The following is an 18440-nucleotide window of genomic DNA, read 5'->3' as shown; positions in this document are numbered from 1 at the left end:
CTCATATGATCAGTTTAGAATTATGGAATTGTTTCTAAGTAAGGAATGAAAGAACTGAAAGTTTACCCTCCTTTCAAGGAAATAATTTAATGTGGATATTTATTGTGTAGTGTCTGTAAGAGATGGCCCTGTAAGGAGAGCTCCCTCCTGATGAAAGGCAGTGTAGCACTGACCGGTGGCCAACAGTAGTTTTCTGGATTTGGTGCAGGAACTATGCTCTCAACTCTAAGCCATCCCAGCACATGAGTTCTAAATAAAAGGTCCTGGCAAAAACTGAGGAGTACTTGGGACTAGAAGTCATTCTACAGTAAGTTCCACAGCAATTCTGAGGATCTTTCTTCTTAAGCTTTTATTTTTGAAAAAATTAAACTTTGAGGTTTGCTCTGATGCTTTTTAGGTTTTCTGTTTTGTTTTGGGGTTTTTTTTTAAATTTGCTTTCTTAGAAGATCAGGACTGTATACACCTGGTAGATCCATTAGCCACCACACTTTTTAAATTGCTTTATTTCAAGTCCAGTAGATATTCCATCTTTGTAACTTACCAAAAATAATAAATACTACTATAGTACCTTCTGCCTCTGAAATATGTTTTTGTAAAACTATGAGATTCATATTGAAGTCACTGTAAAAATTACTGCAAAAGGTGGGAAGATCTTACTCAATTATCCTGCTACAGCATCTGCATTTGAATTTCAGTAGCTAAAGATTGTTTTACTGCAACGTTAGGGTTGAAAATTAATAGATGAAGCTCGAGCCATTTTTCTTTAGCTGCTATCAAGAAGACTGAGGTCCACTTTAAAGTAGACATAAGGATAGTATTCTTGGTTACTCAGTTGTAAACCAGGGATGTCCATGCCAGGCTGCAAAAGGAAGCAATATGATTTAGCAGCAGAAACAAGCTTGCACAGTTCCAAGCTACAATGGTTTGCTTTTATGCCCCTTTCCACAGGTGGAATGGAGTTTTACGTTTGCTGTGCTAAAAGTGGAGAATTTGCCACTGAGAATCGGGGGGTTGCTTGGTGGTTTTGAGCTGCCTAATGAAGGTTAGCATTGAGAAGTCAGGCTTGATTGCAGCTTTATGAGCATGTGTAGTAGCACTGTTGTATGCTTCAGCTCTAGAGCAACTCAGTTCTTTCTCCTCCCTTCATGCACTGTGAATCCTGCACTTGCTGGTTTTAGGCTGTTCTAGTGCCTAGTGGTTTATCCTGAATTATCTGTGCAATCAAGTTATGGGAAGGGAGAAAGTGAGTGCTGCTGAAGGTTTAAACTGAGGTATTTGGTCAATGACAGCCTTTTTCAGGGGCTAGAGGTGTCACAGCTCCAGTATTTGGTTCTGGATTAATTTTCTTGCTTGTGTTGATCTGAACATAATTAAGCCATAATTAAACAGATCTATTTCAGTCCAGTGGCTATAAACATCAGATGCTTCAACAGAAAATGTAAGCAATCTATGCATTTCTGTTGTAATCTGAGCCTGTTACCCTAATCTGATCTGTAACCACCAGGAATTAAAGCTGCATCCAGCAGCACTGCAGGGTGTGTGGAGATGTGTGCCCTAGCCCCCGGGCAACAGAAGTATTCATCTGGCTAAGCTGGCACAAGCTACAGTATGTGCACTTGCAGTCCAAATACATACATCCATTATACTTGCTGCTGCAACTTCATCCAGGTGTTTGAAGACCACATTCAGGACATCTCTCAGCCGTTTTACAGACTTCCTGTTTGGCTGCAGCAGCATTGCTTGGAAATTCACAGGGAGGCCATACCTTGGAACACATCAACATACGTGATCATCTCTTGGGCAGAGGCACACCTTTCTGCTCCTTCCCTTCTCCCTCCTCCGCCTCCTAGCATGCTAGCTGATGTTGCACTGCAGAAACCACCTCAGTGGTGGTGTGTTGCCTCTTTACCTGAAAGCATTTCCTTTTTGATGCCAAAACTCAACTGAACAGTGTCTTTCTGGTTTCCACTTCCTTGAAAGTGCCCCCACACAACTGTTTTTCATCAACTTTGAATGTCACCTTTTTTTGTGGTCATCTCTGTTGTCTCCTATGAGCCCCTGGCACAAGGTGTGGAAGGGATGTTCCCTCCCACAAAGACCTACACCAGGAAGAGCTGTATGTTTTGACTTCTACAGGAACCTCTGCCAGCACTGGGTGTTTCCCTACTCACCTCAGGACAGATTCAACAAAAACCCTCAAGGCTTTCACATGGATCCAGGCTACAAATGCTTCGCTGAAGTTCACTTTCAGCCAGCGCAGCAATGGGCCCTATGAGAACAACAGCGTTGTGATCCCCTTGCTCTGTGAAGCAACTCCATAGCTAACCCCACTTCAACCATCACGGGCTACTGAGATAATTCTCAGGCAGCTTGTTAGTGGTTTCCAGTTTACTAGAACCTGGGTGACCTCCGGCAAAGAATGTTATCTGTCCTGTGCCTCAGTCATATGGTCTAAATGGAGCTCCCAGGAGTCTGCTGGAACCACAAAGCCATTTCTGAGTGAGGTACTTAGGCATGCCAGTAGCAAAGGATGTCGTTACCTGGGCCACCAAGTTGATGTGCTACTTACATATTGTTGTTTCTTATCAGAAGCTAATTTCATCAGCTCTTCCTTTTCACATTTCAGTTCCTTCTCATCAAAATAAAATTCTCGAACCATGAACCTATAATCAAATGACATTTGCTCTCACAAGCCATAGTCCAAGCGATATGCACACTCACCTAGAGAAGCAGGTACAGGGTGTTTCAAAGTTGCTAGCCATTTGACCAGTTAAAGTGTGTGGAGGGTGGGAGTTGAAGTCACCCCCAGAAAGCAAGCTTCCTGCTGTCAGTAGCATGACAGCAAGAAGGACAATTCCAGGATCTGTAGTTTGGTGTTTGAAGAACAAGGTCAGTGATTCTGCTGCCACAGCTCCTTACCACCCTGCCTTCTCAGCAGCTTTAGGGCTAGAGCAGCCCAGCCAGTAAAGAAGTCCCAAACCCAGTGGTGGTTGCACACAGAACAAGCTTCCCCTTATCCTCACCACCTGCCTGCTATAGCCTGCCCTGCCTAGCAATCAGTGCTTCTTACCTGTTTTCCCTGGCTTTGGCCTTGAAGTCATCCATCACTTTTCTAAATAGGGTCACAGTGAAGAGTCCTCCCTCTGCATCCTCAGCAATCATTCTGAGGGAGGGAAATCACTGTTGTGATTTGATACAGCAAATCCCCCGAGCCTTCTTTACCTTCCTGTTTCACAGTTCTTTTTTTCATTTATGCTACTGAACACCACCCTGCTTTTCAAGAACTGCTCTGGTCAGAATAGGGAACAAAAACTTCATTAGCACTGGCCACTCCACCTCCAGTGTAAAACTCCCATGAGTTAAGTTCCTGAATCCATCGCAAAACACACGCATTCTGCCTGCCTGATTTTTCTGTGTTTCCTGGTAACATTCCCCACTTCCCATGCACTTGCGTTTTTGAGACAGGCAGTAACAAACACCTTTCTCTGTGCTTTGCATTTCTTCTATTTCAGTTAACAGCACTGTCGCCTCTCGTGCCGTGGACTGGACCTCATGGTCTGTGTGAGCTGTGCAGTGGAATATTTAATTCCTAGGAAAGAGTTTTTACTCCAGGCGAAAGGATAAGTTTATGCAAATGACAGTACACTGAATTATCCTGTTCTACAGCAGGGAGCAATTAAAGATACAAAGATAGTGTTTGATCTTTGAAAAAAGTACTTTCCATAAGGTTGTATGTGATTGCATGTGTCTGAATTATGCCTGGATTACTGTAACAAATTGTTTGGCAGTTCTACACAAAACATAACAGGCCCTGGTTGAAAGTAGAAAGAACGAGATCACAGGAAAAGGGAACACTAAGCTAACTGTAAACAAAACATGGATGATTTTTTTTTTCTTTCATCTGTACTTCAACAGAGTAATTTCTGATTCCAATTGAGAATGAGATTGGATAAATCTCTGTGTTCAAATGGAGCCCATGCATTAGACAAATGATTCCTTCCAGGATCCAGCAATGTTAGGAGCTGAAATATGGCAGAGATTTCTGAAACCAACAGGGACTGTTACTTGGAATTTCACTTACTTGGTGGAGCGAGGTACTACCATATCAGAGAGGGATTCATAGGTCCTCTGCCACTGTACATAGCTTGACCTTTGAGCAACACAAAACAAAGCACAGAAAACACATACCGTATTATGGGAAGCAAAGGTGTTGATAAATATAGTTAATTAAGGTAATGTCTTAGGGTAGAAATGTTGGAGCTCTTCATGCTGGGTTATGTGATTAAGATACATTAAGCTTCTCCTATCCTTTCCTAGTTATGAACTAGGGAGATATTTCCTTCTGTGCTGTACCCTCAATTGTCACTTTGGCTCTTGGCATGAGGAAGGGCCCAAAGCAGGAAGCTGATGGTGGGAAGAATGTAGCTTTTGGCACATACTTCCAGGCTGCCACACAACGTCCTCTGCTCCAGGGCCCCTGTACAAGCCTCCTACCAGGAGGCTGTTTGGGAACCCACTGTGTAACCATTAAAAACCTACATCCCGATTCTGTCCTGCTGTGAGTTTGGAGACATCTTTGCCTCTTTCTTTTGTGCCAGCACTACCGTTGGCAAAAACCATTCTTTCCCCTTTGCTAGCAGCTCTACTTATGCCCCAGCCAGAGGGCTGATGACCTGCCTCAGCCTGATCCAGTATTGCCTGGAGCCAGTGCTTTGGCCTGAAACTCAACGCCACATTGAGCACATGTGAGCGCACTACTGCCTTACTTTGGTACCACGACGAGCAGCGTGATAAGATACTCAGAGTTCAGAACAAAGTCTTCTTTATGCACAATGTCTGCTAGGGTCCGAGTCAGCAGATTTCCCCTATGGTGAGGAAGACAAAGAAAAAATAACACTAGCAGGAGCCCAGCAGCAGCTTACTGGAGGTACTGAGCTGTGGGTGTAGTTGCTAATAGCATATATCAGGGTTGAAGAAGGCCAGGAAGAAGGCTAAAGGACATGTCTACACTTCTAAAATGGCCATTTAATTATTTTTACTGGAACTAGAAAGAATAAAAAGGCAACTAATACTAATGGCAGAATATTGGTGCCTAGCACTAAGCTAGTTTATGCCCTTTAGGTGAAATGACACCATTCTGCTACTGTTGTTTCTACAGTAAGGGTGCAGTTGCTTGGAAAGTGCACATCTGAAGTTACCAGTCCATTCCCAGTCACTGCTGCATCTCACAGGAGCCACCTTCTTTCTCTGTGTGACCACACTTGAGTCAGAGTAAGCAATGGACCTAAGCCATCAAACCCTGGCAAACCTGCAGTGCTGTGGACAAGCATGCAGAGATACCTCCCTCCAGGTGAAGGACAGAGGGAGCAGCAGTCTCATGCAAGGTGGGACCTGCAGGAGGAGGTCTCTTCACAGTCTAAGCCCACCTGATCACATGAAGTCCTACCAGTGCCGCACACCTAGGACGTGTCGGTGGCTGGGGCTGGCCAGGCATGGCTGGTGGGCACTCCTGCCCAGTGCCAGGGAGGGCAGCCATGAGGAGTGAAGAAGGACCAAACCCAGTAGGTTTTGGTTTGAGGTTTGTTGTGCCAGTCTAAACATTAATTAGCTAGCCAGTAACATTTTATTAGATGTTCAACCCAAGCTAGCTGGCACTGGGAGACACCAGAGATGTCAGCATTTAAAGGTGGATGGGGTGGTGAGAGGAAGATAGGCCTGGACCACAAGGTCTCTGTTCATCACGTTGCTAGAGGCCTGGCACCGCTCATGTTCCATACACAGGGCTTCTGTCTATCTCCAGGAGCTTAAAGCTGATGTGGAAGCTGGGCAGATGCTGCAGGAGTGGACTGGGAATACGAATGAGCCAGAAAAGAGAAATGGGAGCTAATTTCCCCTTGTACCTCCCACTCATGATTAACCACGTGCATGCAGCCTGAGACAAACATGCCTAACACTGTCTATACCAAGCTGGAAGCACAGGCCAGTGGTGCTGGCTGGTGGTGGTGAGGCATCGACACAAGAACTCAGCAGAGAGGAGAAGATGTAACTGTGATATGGCTCTGCTGACCCTCGTGGGCACTGCAGTCCCATGTTGAGCAGGTCTCCACGGACAGCAGTTCCTGCAGTGCCAGGAAGGTGAGGACCTGTGTCCAAGGAGCCCGAGTAGAAAGCAGGGGCAGATATGAGCATGTGTTGGGCAAGGGCTTGCTCAGCATCATCTAAATTGCTTTAAATTTAATGCTTCCTGGAATTTACTATTCTCCCTAGTGATATTCTGAAAAAAAAAAAAATCCAGGTATCAGCTCTGCCATAGGTAAAGACCATAAGCATTTGAAGACAGGTCAGAGAGCATTTGGGAAGCCCTGATAGGGCATTACCTGGACCAACAGAATGAAACAAAATAAAATGCGTGTGTGCTGCTGGTGAGGGATAGGAACAAGCAAGACAGAGAATGGCTCCCACCAGCACACACATGGTCCATTGCTCAGAAGTGGGTGTGAGCATGCACTATTCTCAGTTCAGACGTGCAGTGTTCCAGATGCAAACAGCATGTGCTGTACTTACACAGTTTTTTTCTCCAGGCTCTGCAAATTTCCTTTAATGTTGTTGTATGCGGCCGATCGGGTCTTTAGGTCTGCTTCTATCTGTGTCACTTGCTAAAACAAAGTAAAGACAGTGAATCAATTCAGTGCTCAAGGCATTGTCCTTGCCCCCCTCCTGCTCCCTCTGCACTTTAACACAAGGATATGGCTGTCAGCCCCCCATAAACCCGCTTCATTTTGGCCAAGGGGGAGCTGGCATCAGAGGTCCCCTGTGGCAAAGCCCTCTGCAGAAAGCAGGGTTCAGTTAGCATTTGCCCTAAGCTGTTGACCTAAGGAGCAAGTTCATGGTTTCGTTTCTTACCTGTATTGAACAACACACCACTCCTTTGTGAATGGACTGACAGTCTAAATCATTCAACCAGCCTGCAGTACGTCTGATTTAATGCCAGGCCAACAATCTCACAAAAGAACTCCAAAATGGAGAATAACATGGCAGTAGGTAAAAACAATAAAATGTTACAGTGGAGGGGATTAAAGTGCAAAAAGTGTGTCAATGTACTCTAGTAAATCTCATAAAGTGCCATATGCTTACAGATCAGATAGGTGTAAATATATGTACCATTATTATTACATTATAAATTACAATAATATCAACTGCTTCAGTGCAGGCTTCTGAGCCTGTTCCTGCCCAAACCAAAGGCAAAGCTCTCACTGACTGCCCTGAGAGGAGGGACCAGAAACTGCCAAAAGACATGCTTGCCCATGCTGATAACTTCTTAAAAACTGGAGTAAAATTTACCTTTGCTAATGCTTCTGATATATTCTTCAGCGGCTGCTTTATGGGATATTTGGCCATGTCCCACTCAAACCGTGTCAGGTAGCTAATTAGGTCAACTGAAAATGCAAAGAGATGCATGAAAGCAGATCGCTTACCAGATGGCAGATCAAAGTTTGGGTAGCAGTCCGCAGCTATAGCCTAAGCACAGCTTTGATTAACATTAGAGATGGGAGTGAACCAGAAGCCCACCTCTGAGTCCTCACATAAATTCGATCCAGATCAAATCTGCAGAGATCATACATCAAATCTAACAATCTTTCCAAACATCCCCAAACTTAGAAGTTGAACCAGAGATCTTTTCTGCATCACACCTAACAGTAGAGAACAAGCGTTACTGTAGAATTGGCTGTATCAGCAGGACACAGCAATTTGCAGCCATTCTTCTTCACAGTAGAAACAGCCTAATGTAACCTCAATCCAGATTATTGTAATATGCCTGAATTTAATCCTAGCAAGGGCTATCAGAAAAATACTTTGTGCCCAAGACCAGCAGTAATACCCCAGGTTGGTGAGAGTTTGATCAAGGTTATTAGGAGCGTAGCTGATGCCACTTCTCTGTGATTTGGTCAAGCACTCACTAGAAATCAAATTCAGGTGTGATAAGAAATTCCTCATTAGCTTGGCACACAGAGCTCACCATCTCACACAAAGCTGTACAGTATTTCTCTAAATGGATAAATCCAGTTACAACATCCAACAACAGAAACTCACAGCAAGGCCCTGCGCATGCAGTCCTGAGAGTCCTTGGGATGCCAAACACATCCCTACATAGTGTTCTCGGTCAGCTTTATGGGATGGGATAAAGTCACACACACTTCTGTAAAGCAGGTTACAGAGTCCAGAGTAAGGCAATAGGCAAAGAGCCCAGAGGCAATGTCACCTGCAGGGTGGGTTTCCTTCCAGACCAGAAGGGCAAACATGGAGAATGCTCTGGGGAAATGGGGAACAAAACAAGCTTAAGGCGTCAAGTAAAAGGAGGGGCATGCTGAGGCTCAGAGCAATTTGCTGCCTTGTCCGGAGTTAATTCAGTCCCACATCAAGGTTTGAGCAATTTCTTGTGGGACGCATTTCGAGGGTGTGGGGAAAACTTCATGAACCAAGATGCATGAGGAGTGTGAAAAGTCGTGTAACTGCCATACTGAAAGGCTGAGGGTACTACCCTGTCTCGTGATACTGAATACCCTTGGCAGGAGAGCACTATCCTTTCCATGGGCTTCTCTCACCCCACAACAGAGTCAGTTTACCCTATTAGATTTCCAAAGCATGGAAAGTCTTATGCTAGGAGGAAACAGGCTTCTTAGCAAGGGATAAACTGCCTGGGAGGCAGAGACTACTGGTATGATAGTGCTCTCCCCGTCTTTCTAAAACTACAGCTGTGTAAACCTCGGCCCCATCAAGGGGTAGGGAGGTGACAGGATAAGGTCATAAGTGATGAAAGTCTTGAATAATAATATAATAATATTATAATTTATATTATTAATAAATTAATAATAATAATATCACTTGAATAAGTGATAAAGTCATGAAGTGATAAGGCAAAGATCCAGCCCTTCCTGTTAATGTGTGATTGGGAATAGGCAATTTCTCCTGCATAGGGAGGGTGTGGGAAGGGGGCATGACTGCAGCAGGCAGGAAGAGCTATTACAAAGCTTCTGTGCATGTGGTTCTCTGGCAGGGCTTATTCATGGTCTCTGGCCAAAAGGCAGGGAGGTAAAAAAATACTTGAGCCACAAAGTTCACAAAATATTTCCGGCACAGGGTACGTGACACAATGATTTCATCCTTGCTGCCTTTCTTCCAGCCTTTCTTGGTTAGGCTTTGCTGAATTGGACAAGAATGAAAACCGCAAAGAGCACGGTATTACTGGGCCGAGCAGAGGAACAGTGTATTCACAGGCTCTTTAAAGACAGACACTGACCTATTTATAGCTGAGGAGATATGAAAGTTCCTTGAAGACCTACACATGCCCTTTCTATCCTTGCATTCCTTGAATCTCAGCAGAATTCAAATGTTAGGCTGTTAAGCATGAGTTCTCAGCCCGCTTTACAAGTTTACTCCTGAGCAGTGTGCTGGCTCTGGTGCAGTTCAGCTCAGCAGGCTCATCTCTGGGATGGCACAAACCTCTGTGAACACACTGGCAGAGCTGAGCTTAAAATGCCAGGCAGTCCAAGCACTCTGATGCTCCTGGAATGACACCAGCCACATATAGAACCTGTCAAGTCACTTCTAGAAGTCTTCACATAGTTACCCATACTACCTGTGCCAGTGCCTCCACAGCTTCCCAGGAACCCCACAGCATGAATCTCTGATAAGTCTAATTTACTCACCCAGCTCTAAGAGGCAATGTTAAACACATTCCCTCCAAAACAATTATTCAAAATTGTTATGCTTCCCATTTTGCTTTGTATTGAGCTCATTGTAAAGAATGGAGTTATTTCAACACCTACCAAATCTTAAAACTCATTTGGGTTTAACATTACTATAAATGGAAGAGAATTTGATCCAAATCTTTGAAGAAAAGCTTTACCTACATTTCACATTTTTTATTGTCATGAGCTAGAAAGCATTTCCTGTTGTGGTGATATACTAAAATTCCCTTTATTACACAAACACATGTAAGAGAGACATCGCCACATGGCTGCTTCTGACCATTGCCCACTGGAAAGTAGGGTGTGTGTTCACTTAAAGTGCTGTATTTTCTAGTACTTTGTATTTTTCTTCACACAAATCTAACCAAACCATTGTTAGACCCACAGCCACCATCTTCATCAGTTCCTGGACCAAACTGCTGCCAGGATTACATACAACTGAGCTAAAATCATAAAACTTGTATAGGGTGACTTAAACCAAAGTTTGAGTTGGGACAGTGTAATAGTCTGAACCTGGACCATGCAGCATGAAGTCATGTCTTATAGTTCTGTTTCTGATTTCATGACCTTGAGGAAGTCTTCAACTTTTGCTGACCAGAAAGGGGAGGAAGAAGAATTCATACAGCAAAGTTGCTGTTGTTTGTAAAGAATGACACTGGAGCATTTTAGAGGAGTCCCCATATAATAAAGCTGACTCAATTTTTTTTTAGATAATAGTAATAATAGATAATCTTGGAAAGGTTAATGGCTCAGTTTAGTATGAGTTGTCTGAAAGACCAAATCCATATAGAAGACAGAAATTAACACATACAAATAATTTTCACATCCTTCTATTACAACACATGCAGAGTTAATAGGGAAAGAAACTGGTGTAAAAAGAGGAAACAAAGGAAATAAGTGAAACCTGTTGTTTCTCAAGTCATAGGGATATCGTGATCAAGCTACGAGGTTGTTACTTGAGAAATCCATCGTAACCTGATCACTGTATCTCTACAACCAGACCAAGACTTTCCTCTAGCACTAGTACACACAGATGCATGCTTGTAACAACACAGCAATCATCAATCCTCAACATACTTTTGAGACATTTCATTTTATCCTTTAGTCCTGAAACACAGTAAGTGGGATTGTCATATTTGGCAAACAGTTGCACTCATCAAATGTCAGTCTTCTGTCATACAAGGAGGACACTTCTAACAGAACTTCCTCCCCATCATTTACTCATACAGATCTGAAGCACAACACTGCAGACAGTCAAAGGGAGATGGAGTGTGCGTTCTTAGTTTATGTAAAAGCATCATTCTACAGGCCTGTTATTAGTATCTGTAACAAATCCAATTTTGTTGTACTTTTCCAGGATAGCTGGGGAGGAATTTGCTCTGAAACACACTTATAGTCTAATTAAACGTGAGGAGGTCTAGCAACTGTCAGTTTCTCAATGTTAATTTTGTCCGTGATATAGGCTCCCTTTATGGCCTTGAGTACCATACTAGACAACAAGCAGGGAAAATTACTTCATGGAGGTTATAAAAACACTGCATTGACTACTTAGAGATGATGTAGGGGGGCCTACTGGAAGGTAATAGGCTCCCACAGCCCTTTGGCATGTCCGAAGTGCCCCTGCTGTCACTGCCTGCTCTTCTCTGCCACACTACTGCAGGCAGCAAGGGCAGCACTATGCTCGAGTCCATTTCCTCCTAAGAGGAGTAGCACCTGTATGTCCTGCCACCCCCTAGCACAACCTTGTGAGCGCAGCCATGGCTCCATCATTTGAAGGTGTTGCCCCACACCCAGCTGTGATGTCAGAAATCCACAGTTAACAACATGACCTATCCCAGCACTGTAGGAGGGAAGGCAAATCGCTGCCAGACCACTGACAGATGTCGTGCAGCCATACAAAATGAGATTTAGCTGCCTGTAAGAGATCAAGCCCATAAAGGGCACAGGAAGGTGCTAGGTCATTTTAGAAGTGCAGAGAGATGTCTCCTGCTTTCCTCTTCACTCCTCAGCTCTGGTGTTAGGAATCAGTTCAGTACTATTTGTTGAACACTGCCCCAGAAGCAAAGTTGGTGCTGGATAGAGCTTCTGCTACCTTTGAGAAAAATAGCAGCTGGCGAGATGTGTTCTTTAAAAATGTTGCTGGTAGTTGTCCTTTCTAATGTGTGCATGTTTCAATACCACATGTTCATTTTCTGAAGCAAACAAAAAACCCATATTCACAGAACCTACCTCCATTGGCCAGAAGATTTTCCTGCACCTTATCTTTTGAGTCCTCCATAACTTCTCCTATGTACTGGGCTATTTTCTTTATTATGCTGAGGTATAAAAAAAGAAGATTTGTTAGTGAAGAAATTATTATAAAAAAGGTTGCAACAATGATCTGATAAACATGGAGATGTCCAAACAAAACACTTCTAAAGCAAGGCAAGTTAATTTGACATTCAAATTAAGATAAACCATCTATGGCATATTGCAGAACCAAATGCCTTATTTCTAAATACACTGATCTCTGCAAACACATAGGCAGTATCATTTCTGTCATGCTCTAAACTTTCAGAAGATCAAGATTCAGTCTTCTCTACACTCATGATACTCAGCAGAAACCAGAAAGGAAGAAACCCATGTTTGAAGTGCCAAAGGTGATGGAGGAACAAGAGGCAACATACAGGCAACATATAGGCTGAATATCTGTTCTATGGGATGCTAAACAAACCCCTAGGGCTTGCTGAGATAAGGTTCTAACAATGTACTCAGGAAAATTACACTGTTATCTTGATGGACAGAGAGAAGTTCCTTCTTATTCCTCTTCTTTAGGGGACTCTTCCTCTCTTTATCATGGTAGACAAGACACTCCTTTAAGGTGTGGGAGAATTAGATTCAAAACCTCCTTCTGTCCGATTCAGAGCAGTGATTTGAACAGAGCTCCTCACTGTGAGCAGTGTGCAGGGACGGTGCAGGGTCCACACCGAGCTTCCCCATCAGTTGTGGCATTGCCAAGTACTTCTGCAATTTTCAGCTTGCAGACACAGCTGGTTTTTGGCTCCTTCACAATGCTCAGGAAGCCATAGGAACTTGGAACAAGACAGGACTCCAGCCCAGTTGGTAAGACTGGTATAGCAGGAGGATAAAGACATTACAAGAGAAAGCAGCCAAAAGAAAAGCGTACAACCCAGCAGCTTTTCACAGGGGGCTGAACTGCTTTCTTTACTGTGGAGTGAAGCTGATGGCTAACCTGATAGCTGGGAGACAGTTAGCTCTGGTCTTTCTCCACAGGTATAGATGGTGGGACAGGTATGTGCTCTTATGCACCTGACAGTCATAACTGCCCAGGCAAGGTCCCTGCAGCAGGGCACAGCCAAAATGTATGTATACACTGGGACAGAGAAACATTCTCCAGTCCTGGCTTAATTTCTGTGCCTTGCCTTGCATCCTGTGAAATGCAAGTGGGATTCACTCATCCAATACATTCCCCACACAAAGACAGAACATGCAACCTGTGCACCACTGATGTCTGAGGCAAGTGAGAAGAATCAGACCTCTGTAGAAGCCCCATCATCTACCGTGACATCCATCAGCAAGCAGCTTTCGCATCCAACCCTTAAACCTCTGCCCTTAAATGAGACCTTGAGCAAATATCATTCTCAAATAATGCATTATAAAGGGAAAGGGTTTCAGCTAAACTGCCTTGAGAAGTAGTAACAAAAACCCATAAAGAGAATAACTCCATTTAGCCTATTATTATGGCTTGGAAGACTCTCATATTTTGCTTTTGGAATTGCTGCAATACCATTACTTTAAAACATGAAAAATAAAAAAGGAAAAAAGAAAAAGGTCTAACACTCTTTAAATGTTAACTGTGGGTTAAAGGGTGCCACCAGCTAGGCCTTCAAAATACTGCAGGGAGCAGAAGCCCTGCAATCTGATGCTGCTGCAGAATGTTCAACCAACCAAGCATCCAGCAGAACCCCCAGGGTAAGGGTGACTGAGGGGACTGTCAGCTTCAGAGAGCTCCACGTTGCCACAGGGTGACATGGAAAAACACTCTGCCTCCCTGCGTAAATAAATAATAAAAGTATGTGGAAACAATAGATCCTGCAAACTCTGCCCCTTCTCTGCTGTCCTGGCAGGAGGCAGCGCTGACAGGTTTGCACTGCCTGGCTTTATGGGCAGCTGTGTTTATCCAGCAACAGTTTAGCAGGTAGCTCTTTCAGAGGAGCAGGAACATAAATGCTCCAGTCATTTGAACAGGCTCGTAGCTCTCTGGATGCCATTCGAGCGCTTGGCATTTTAACCCCTGAATCACTGTTTAGGCTCATAGCCCTGGGCATTTATTTAACACAAAATGCTTTTTATGTCCTTGTGGGACATGGTAGATTTGTGTGGGTTATTCTCTGTTATTACTCTAATGCATTTTTCTTATTTTTCTACACATTCTTCTTATTCTTAAAACCTTTTGATTCTTCTTGGTTACCCAGCTTAATAGGCAAACAAGACAAATCGGAAAAGTCCTCAAATCAGCAGGTTAAGTGCAGGGGCCTCACTGACCCCTTTATTTGTGCCTATAGCATAGTAAGAGTCATTACTGGCATTAAAGGGGCAACTTGTGGAGTAAAGTGGCATTGAGCTGTACCGTGTTGTCAAGTTAAGACATAGGTAACTAAAGGAACCAGAGAACCGAGGGAGCTCATACTGACATTTCAGTTAAAACTACCCCTTGTGATCTTACACAGATCCTACAGTCAGCCTTTCAGAAGTCCTAATTCTTCAGAAAGCTGGGGGTCAGCTAAACCCTTCTGAAAATCAGTTCTGCGTGATTTTTGGCAATCCTCAAACCCGTATCATACAGTTGCTTGCCCATCTGCTGCCCTGAGTAGGGACATGCTCCATCAGAACAGAGATAGCAGGTACTGGCACACTGGCAGTGTCTATCTCCAAATTTGCCCCCATTCCTGCTTCATGAAGAACCTCTGCAGTATGAACCAGAGGCCTGAACATGCTTATAAAGAACTTGTGGCAGATTTTTTGCAGGATCACAATGGAAAAGGGGTTTGGGGTTGGTATTTTTGATGAATTAAATTGCTCTGTCCTGATACAAATCCTGAAAAATGGTTTAGTTTTAGGTAGCCCTCTGAGGAGCAGGGAGTTGAACTCGATGAGTCTTATGAGTCCTTTCTAATTCAAGATATGAGTCATATTCTTAAAAGTTCAATGTTGTATGCAACCCAGAAGGACCAAATGTGATCATCCTAATACAGCCCTGCTATAGCACCAGTAAAGTAAAAAATGCTTTGGAGAAATGTATTCTACCAGACTTACTTTTACCCAAACTGCCTAGCACAGATGTAAACAGTTTATATCACTGTGCATTTGCAACTGCCAGAAAAAATCTGTGAAAGTATCCAGCATATATAGACAAGCAAATCCTTATCGCTCATGGCTGGGGGAAAAAGTCAAAAAGCCCCAGAGTTAATATGCCTCTGTTATCAAGACCCAGAACCCCCAGCAGCTTATACTTTCATTGCCTCAACAACAAAGTCTACTTTGTGCCATGAAGTATCTTACAACCTGACATTTTCTCAGCTTGCTGTACTATACTATTCTTTGAACACCCAGGTCAGTTTGGCCCAAAAGGCAAATTGGGCAATGAGCAACAAGGAGATAATGTGAGTCTTTGCATAAATAGGTTTGATACAATGTGAGTCAACATTCTGTTTTTCAAGAAGTTTAAAAGCCTAAGAGGGAGAGGTCCAGATTTCATTCAGAACAACTTACTCTTTAGAACTCCTGTATTTGGCTGAAATGGCAGAAGGCTCAACAGAACTAGTCTGGGAAAATAAGATCAGGGAAGGCTTCCTATTCTCTAAATGCTGTTTTATTTATTCAAGTTTATGGATGGGGTGGGAGGATGTTCTTAACAAAAAAAAAATAAATGAAAGAACCCTTACAAGCAGTTTCCTTTTGAGAAACAGCTTCTGTCACACTGCCACTCAGATTGCTGTGCAGACAAAACCATCACAGACTTAATTCAGCTAAATTTTAAGGAATTATCATTCTTTCTGATGACTCCATGACAACCAACAAAAGGGTTAAACAAAGTCGATCCACTTTAGTCCAGTTGTAGTTCAGGTTGAACTGAGTCAGACTGAGGTGAACACAAGGACACACTGTTCCATAAAAACAATGTCTGTTTCTCATTTGTAGGTAGTAAATAAGATCTATTTTACCTTTCAGCAAAGCTATCAAGTTTTCCCAATTCATCTGACAGACCAACAAGCGCATCCAGTGTCCCCACCTGTGCAAAAGATAAGAAGTAGGTGAAAGATGCACAAGTCTGCCTAAGGCTTCTGTTGGCAGTCTTCGGGACACTGACTTGTGTTTGCCCTTGTGAATTCAACAGTTGGGCAGAACCTTATTTACTTAGTGGAAAATAGTAGCAATTCCTTTACCTAGACTTAGGGCATAAAAACCCTTTTCCAGTAAAGGAAAAAAGTATGTGTAGTCTCCAGAGCATACATCAGTGTCTTCCTTCCTGTTTTCATTTCTGTATCATTGAATTGCATATTCTACTCTTCAACCTGATAAAAGAGTAACTAGAAATGCACACCATATACATACAAACAAATCAGATGTACTAAGAGAAATTAGGAAAGGAGCACTTATTCAAAAGGGGGTCTCTATCTGCATTCTTTGCTCCTACCAAATGCTAAGACTCTCATAAAGCCTTTTCCTCCAATACCAACATCTGCTTTTTGTATGACTGTCACAGTCATAGTTCCATGCTTGTGGTATTGCAGTATATTGCTAAACCTTTCTGTTGTAATGTTGCCAGCTCAACACCATGAAGGGTCAAGCTAAAGGAGAAGAAACATATTTTATATAGAACAATTAGCAGAATATTAATGGACTTTAACATTAACAGACTCACATCAATCTGGGTAAGGCCCATAGGTGGTAAAAATCATATCAATTTCAGGTGCGCAAGCAAAAAGCAACATAGCTCAAGTTATAACTGTTAACAATCTTCCTGGATTAAAGCCAGATTTTGGATACACTAAGTGTAGCTTTGTTAAGTGATTGGTGATGATAAATCCCCAAGGAACCAAGTTCCTGTGTAGCTCCATTGACTTTAATGCAGCATATTTAGATTTTACATAGCCAAAAGTGAAATAAAAATAAGGTTCAGATCTTATAAGATAGGATTAAATAATGCAAGGATATTAATAATGGATTAATAGTCTTCCTATTTTTATGTTGATATGAAGCTGGGTAATGTAGCTGAACAAACACACACATCCATTTCCCAAGGAGTAATGTGTATTATAGCACTGTTTTCTGTCAGTAGTCTTACTGGCATGGTTTTGGGTACTTGACTACTCCCTTTGCAGTAGCGATCCAAGATGTACAATGCTGTATGACTTGCATAACTAGGAGCAAATGGCACCTTGAATACAGAAGATTAGTTATTTGACTCATCTCACTTTCACTCCTCATATGTATATCTTTCCAATGTGAAGGTCACAATGACACCGACTTCTTTTCTTTCTGATCAATTTTTAGTTGTCTGACCGCAACTCACTCTCCAAATGCAATCTTCTTCTACTCTCTGCATATTATCCCAACTGACAAATCCCACATTTAACCCAAATTTCTTTAGCCATGGTTGAAAATGCTGTATCGCCCATACAGAAACCGCTTCCTCATTTACCTTTAAGTCCGGAATATGGAATTTGCTGTTGCTGGACAGGTTGGATTTAGACGTCACTGTGTTCATCCTCTCCCATGCCTGCAGATTTGTTTTATCTCCCGGGGCAGAAATTAGCCAGAACTCCGACATGATCTAATATTTTCCCTTCACTCCTGGTTACTGTAAAAACACAAAATAGGTAAGTGGTTAAAAAGAGCCCCACACAAAACAGGCTCTTCTCTAAGAACAGAAGGAGTTAGGACGGATCAATGATTATTTTTCCAGAAACACCAGGAGAGTGAGTCAGTCCTGTGTCTCAGCCTGAGATGGAACATGACCTTCTCCAGAATGTCATGGAAAGAGTGCGGCTGTTCCTCCTTTCTCAGAGTTGTTACATCCAGTTTCTGAATGAAAAAACAAACCTTTCTCCTCCTCTTTTCCCTCCCAGCCTGTTCCATTTGCCTCGCACTGTATGTCCGGTCCCCCCTGTGGAGTTCAGAGCCTTGACTAAACACCCCAAACATAATTGTTTCTGCTTGATAAATATTCTTTCAAACTTTTGGCCACTGGTACGCAAAAGTGAAAGCAAGGTGTGCAAAGACCTCTGCCAAACACATAGGCTGCAAAAGATGCTGCTAGCAAGACGAAATGTTGCTTTCCCGTGTTTTAATTCCCAGGCTGGATAGAAAGGAGCGGGAGGAAGGCAGATCGCAGCGTACAACGGCCGTATCAACACAACAAGGCAGGCAATAAAGAGAATCCACGGAGGACAACTACACCGGTGTTAACAGAGGAGATCAGGGCAAGACAGCGAGGCGAAGAGCCACACTGGAATCTCCCGCTGCTCTGGGACGCTCTCCCGCGACTTGGCACCCGTCTGCTCTCAGGTGCGACGGACAGGAGCGAAGATGCGGCACCTGCCTCCCGCGCACCTGGCTATGCCCGGGTCCGGAGCAGCGCAGAGGGGCGCGGTGCGAGGCTGCCCCCCTCCCCGAACCCTGCCTGCG

The 18440-nt window shown here is 43.4% G+C and overlaps 1 protein-coding gene across 1 annotated transcript; it reads right to left on the bottom strand.

Moving 5' to 3' along the window:
• Positions 1 to 763: 763 nt before the first annotated feature.
• Positions 764 to 17583, bottom strand: ATP6V1C2 (ATPase H+ transporting V1 subunit C2; the record flags this gene model as incomplete). Its single annotated transcript, XM_080616341.1, has 12 exons — positions 764 to 859; positions 1636 to 1765; positions 2172 to 2269; positions 2570 to 2663; positions 3071 to 3163; positions 4082 to 4150; positions 4767 to 4865; positions 6565 to 6656; positions 7342 to 7436; positions 11979 to 12064; positions 15974 to 16041; positions 17455 to 17583. 12 exons carry the CDS (start codon positions 17581 to 17583, stop codon positions 764 to 766), a joined length of 1149 nt encoding a protein of 382 aa, XP_080472467.1.
• Between the last annotated feature and the right edge of the window lie 857 nt (positions 17584 to 18440).

This window comes from Psittacula echo (assembly GCF_963264785.1).
Source record: "Psittacula echo genome assembly, chromosome: 4".
NCBI lineage: Eukaryota > Metazoa > Chordata > Aves > Psittaciformes > Psittacidae > Psittacula > Psittacula echo.
Note: the sequence above shows the minus strand (reverse complement) of the source record. Positions and strands in the feature narration are given on the sequence as shown.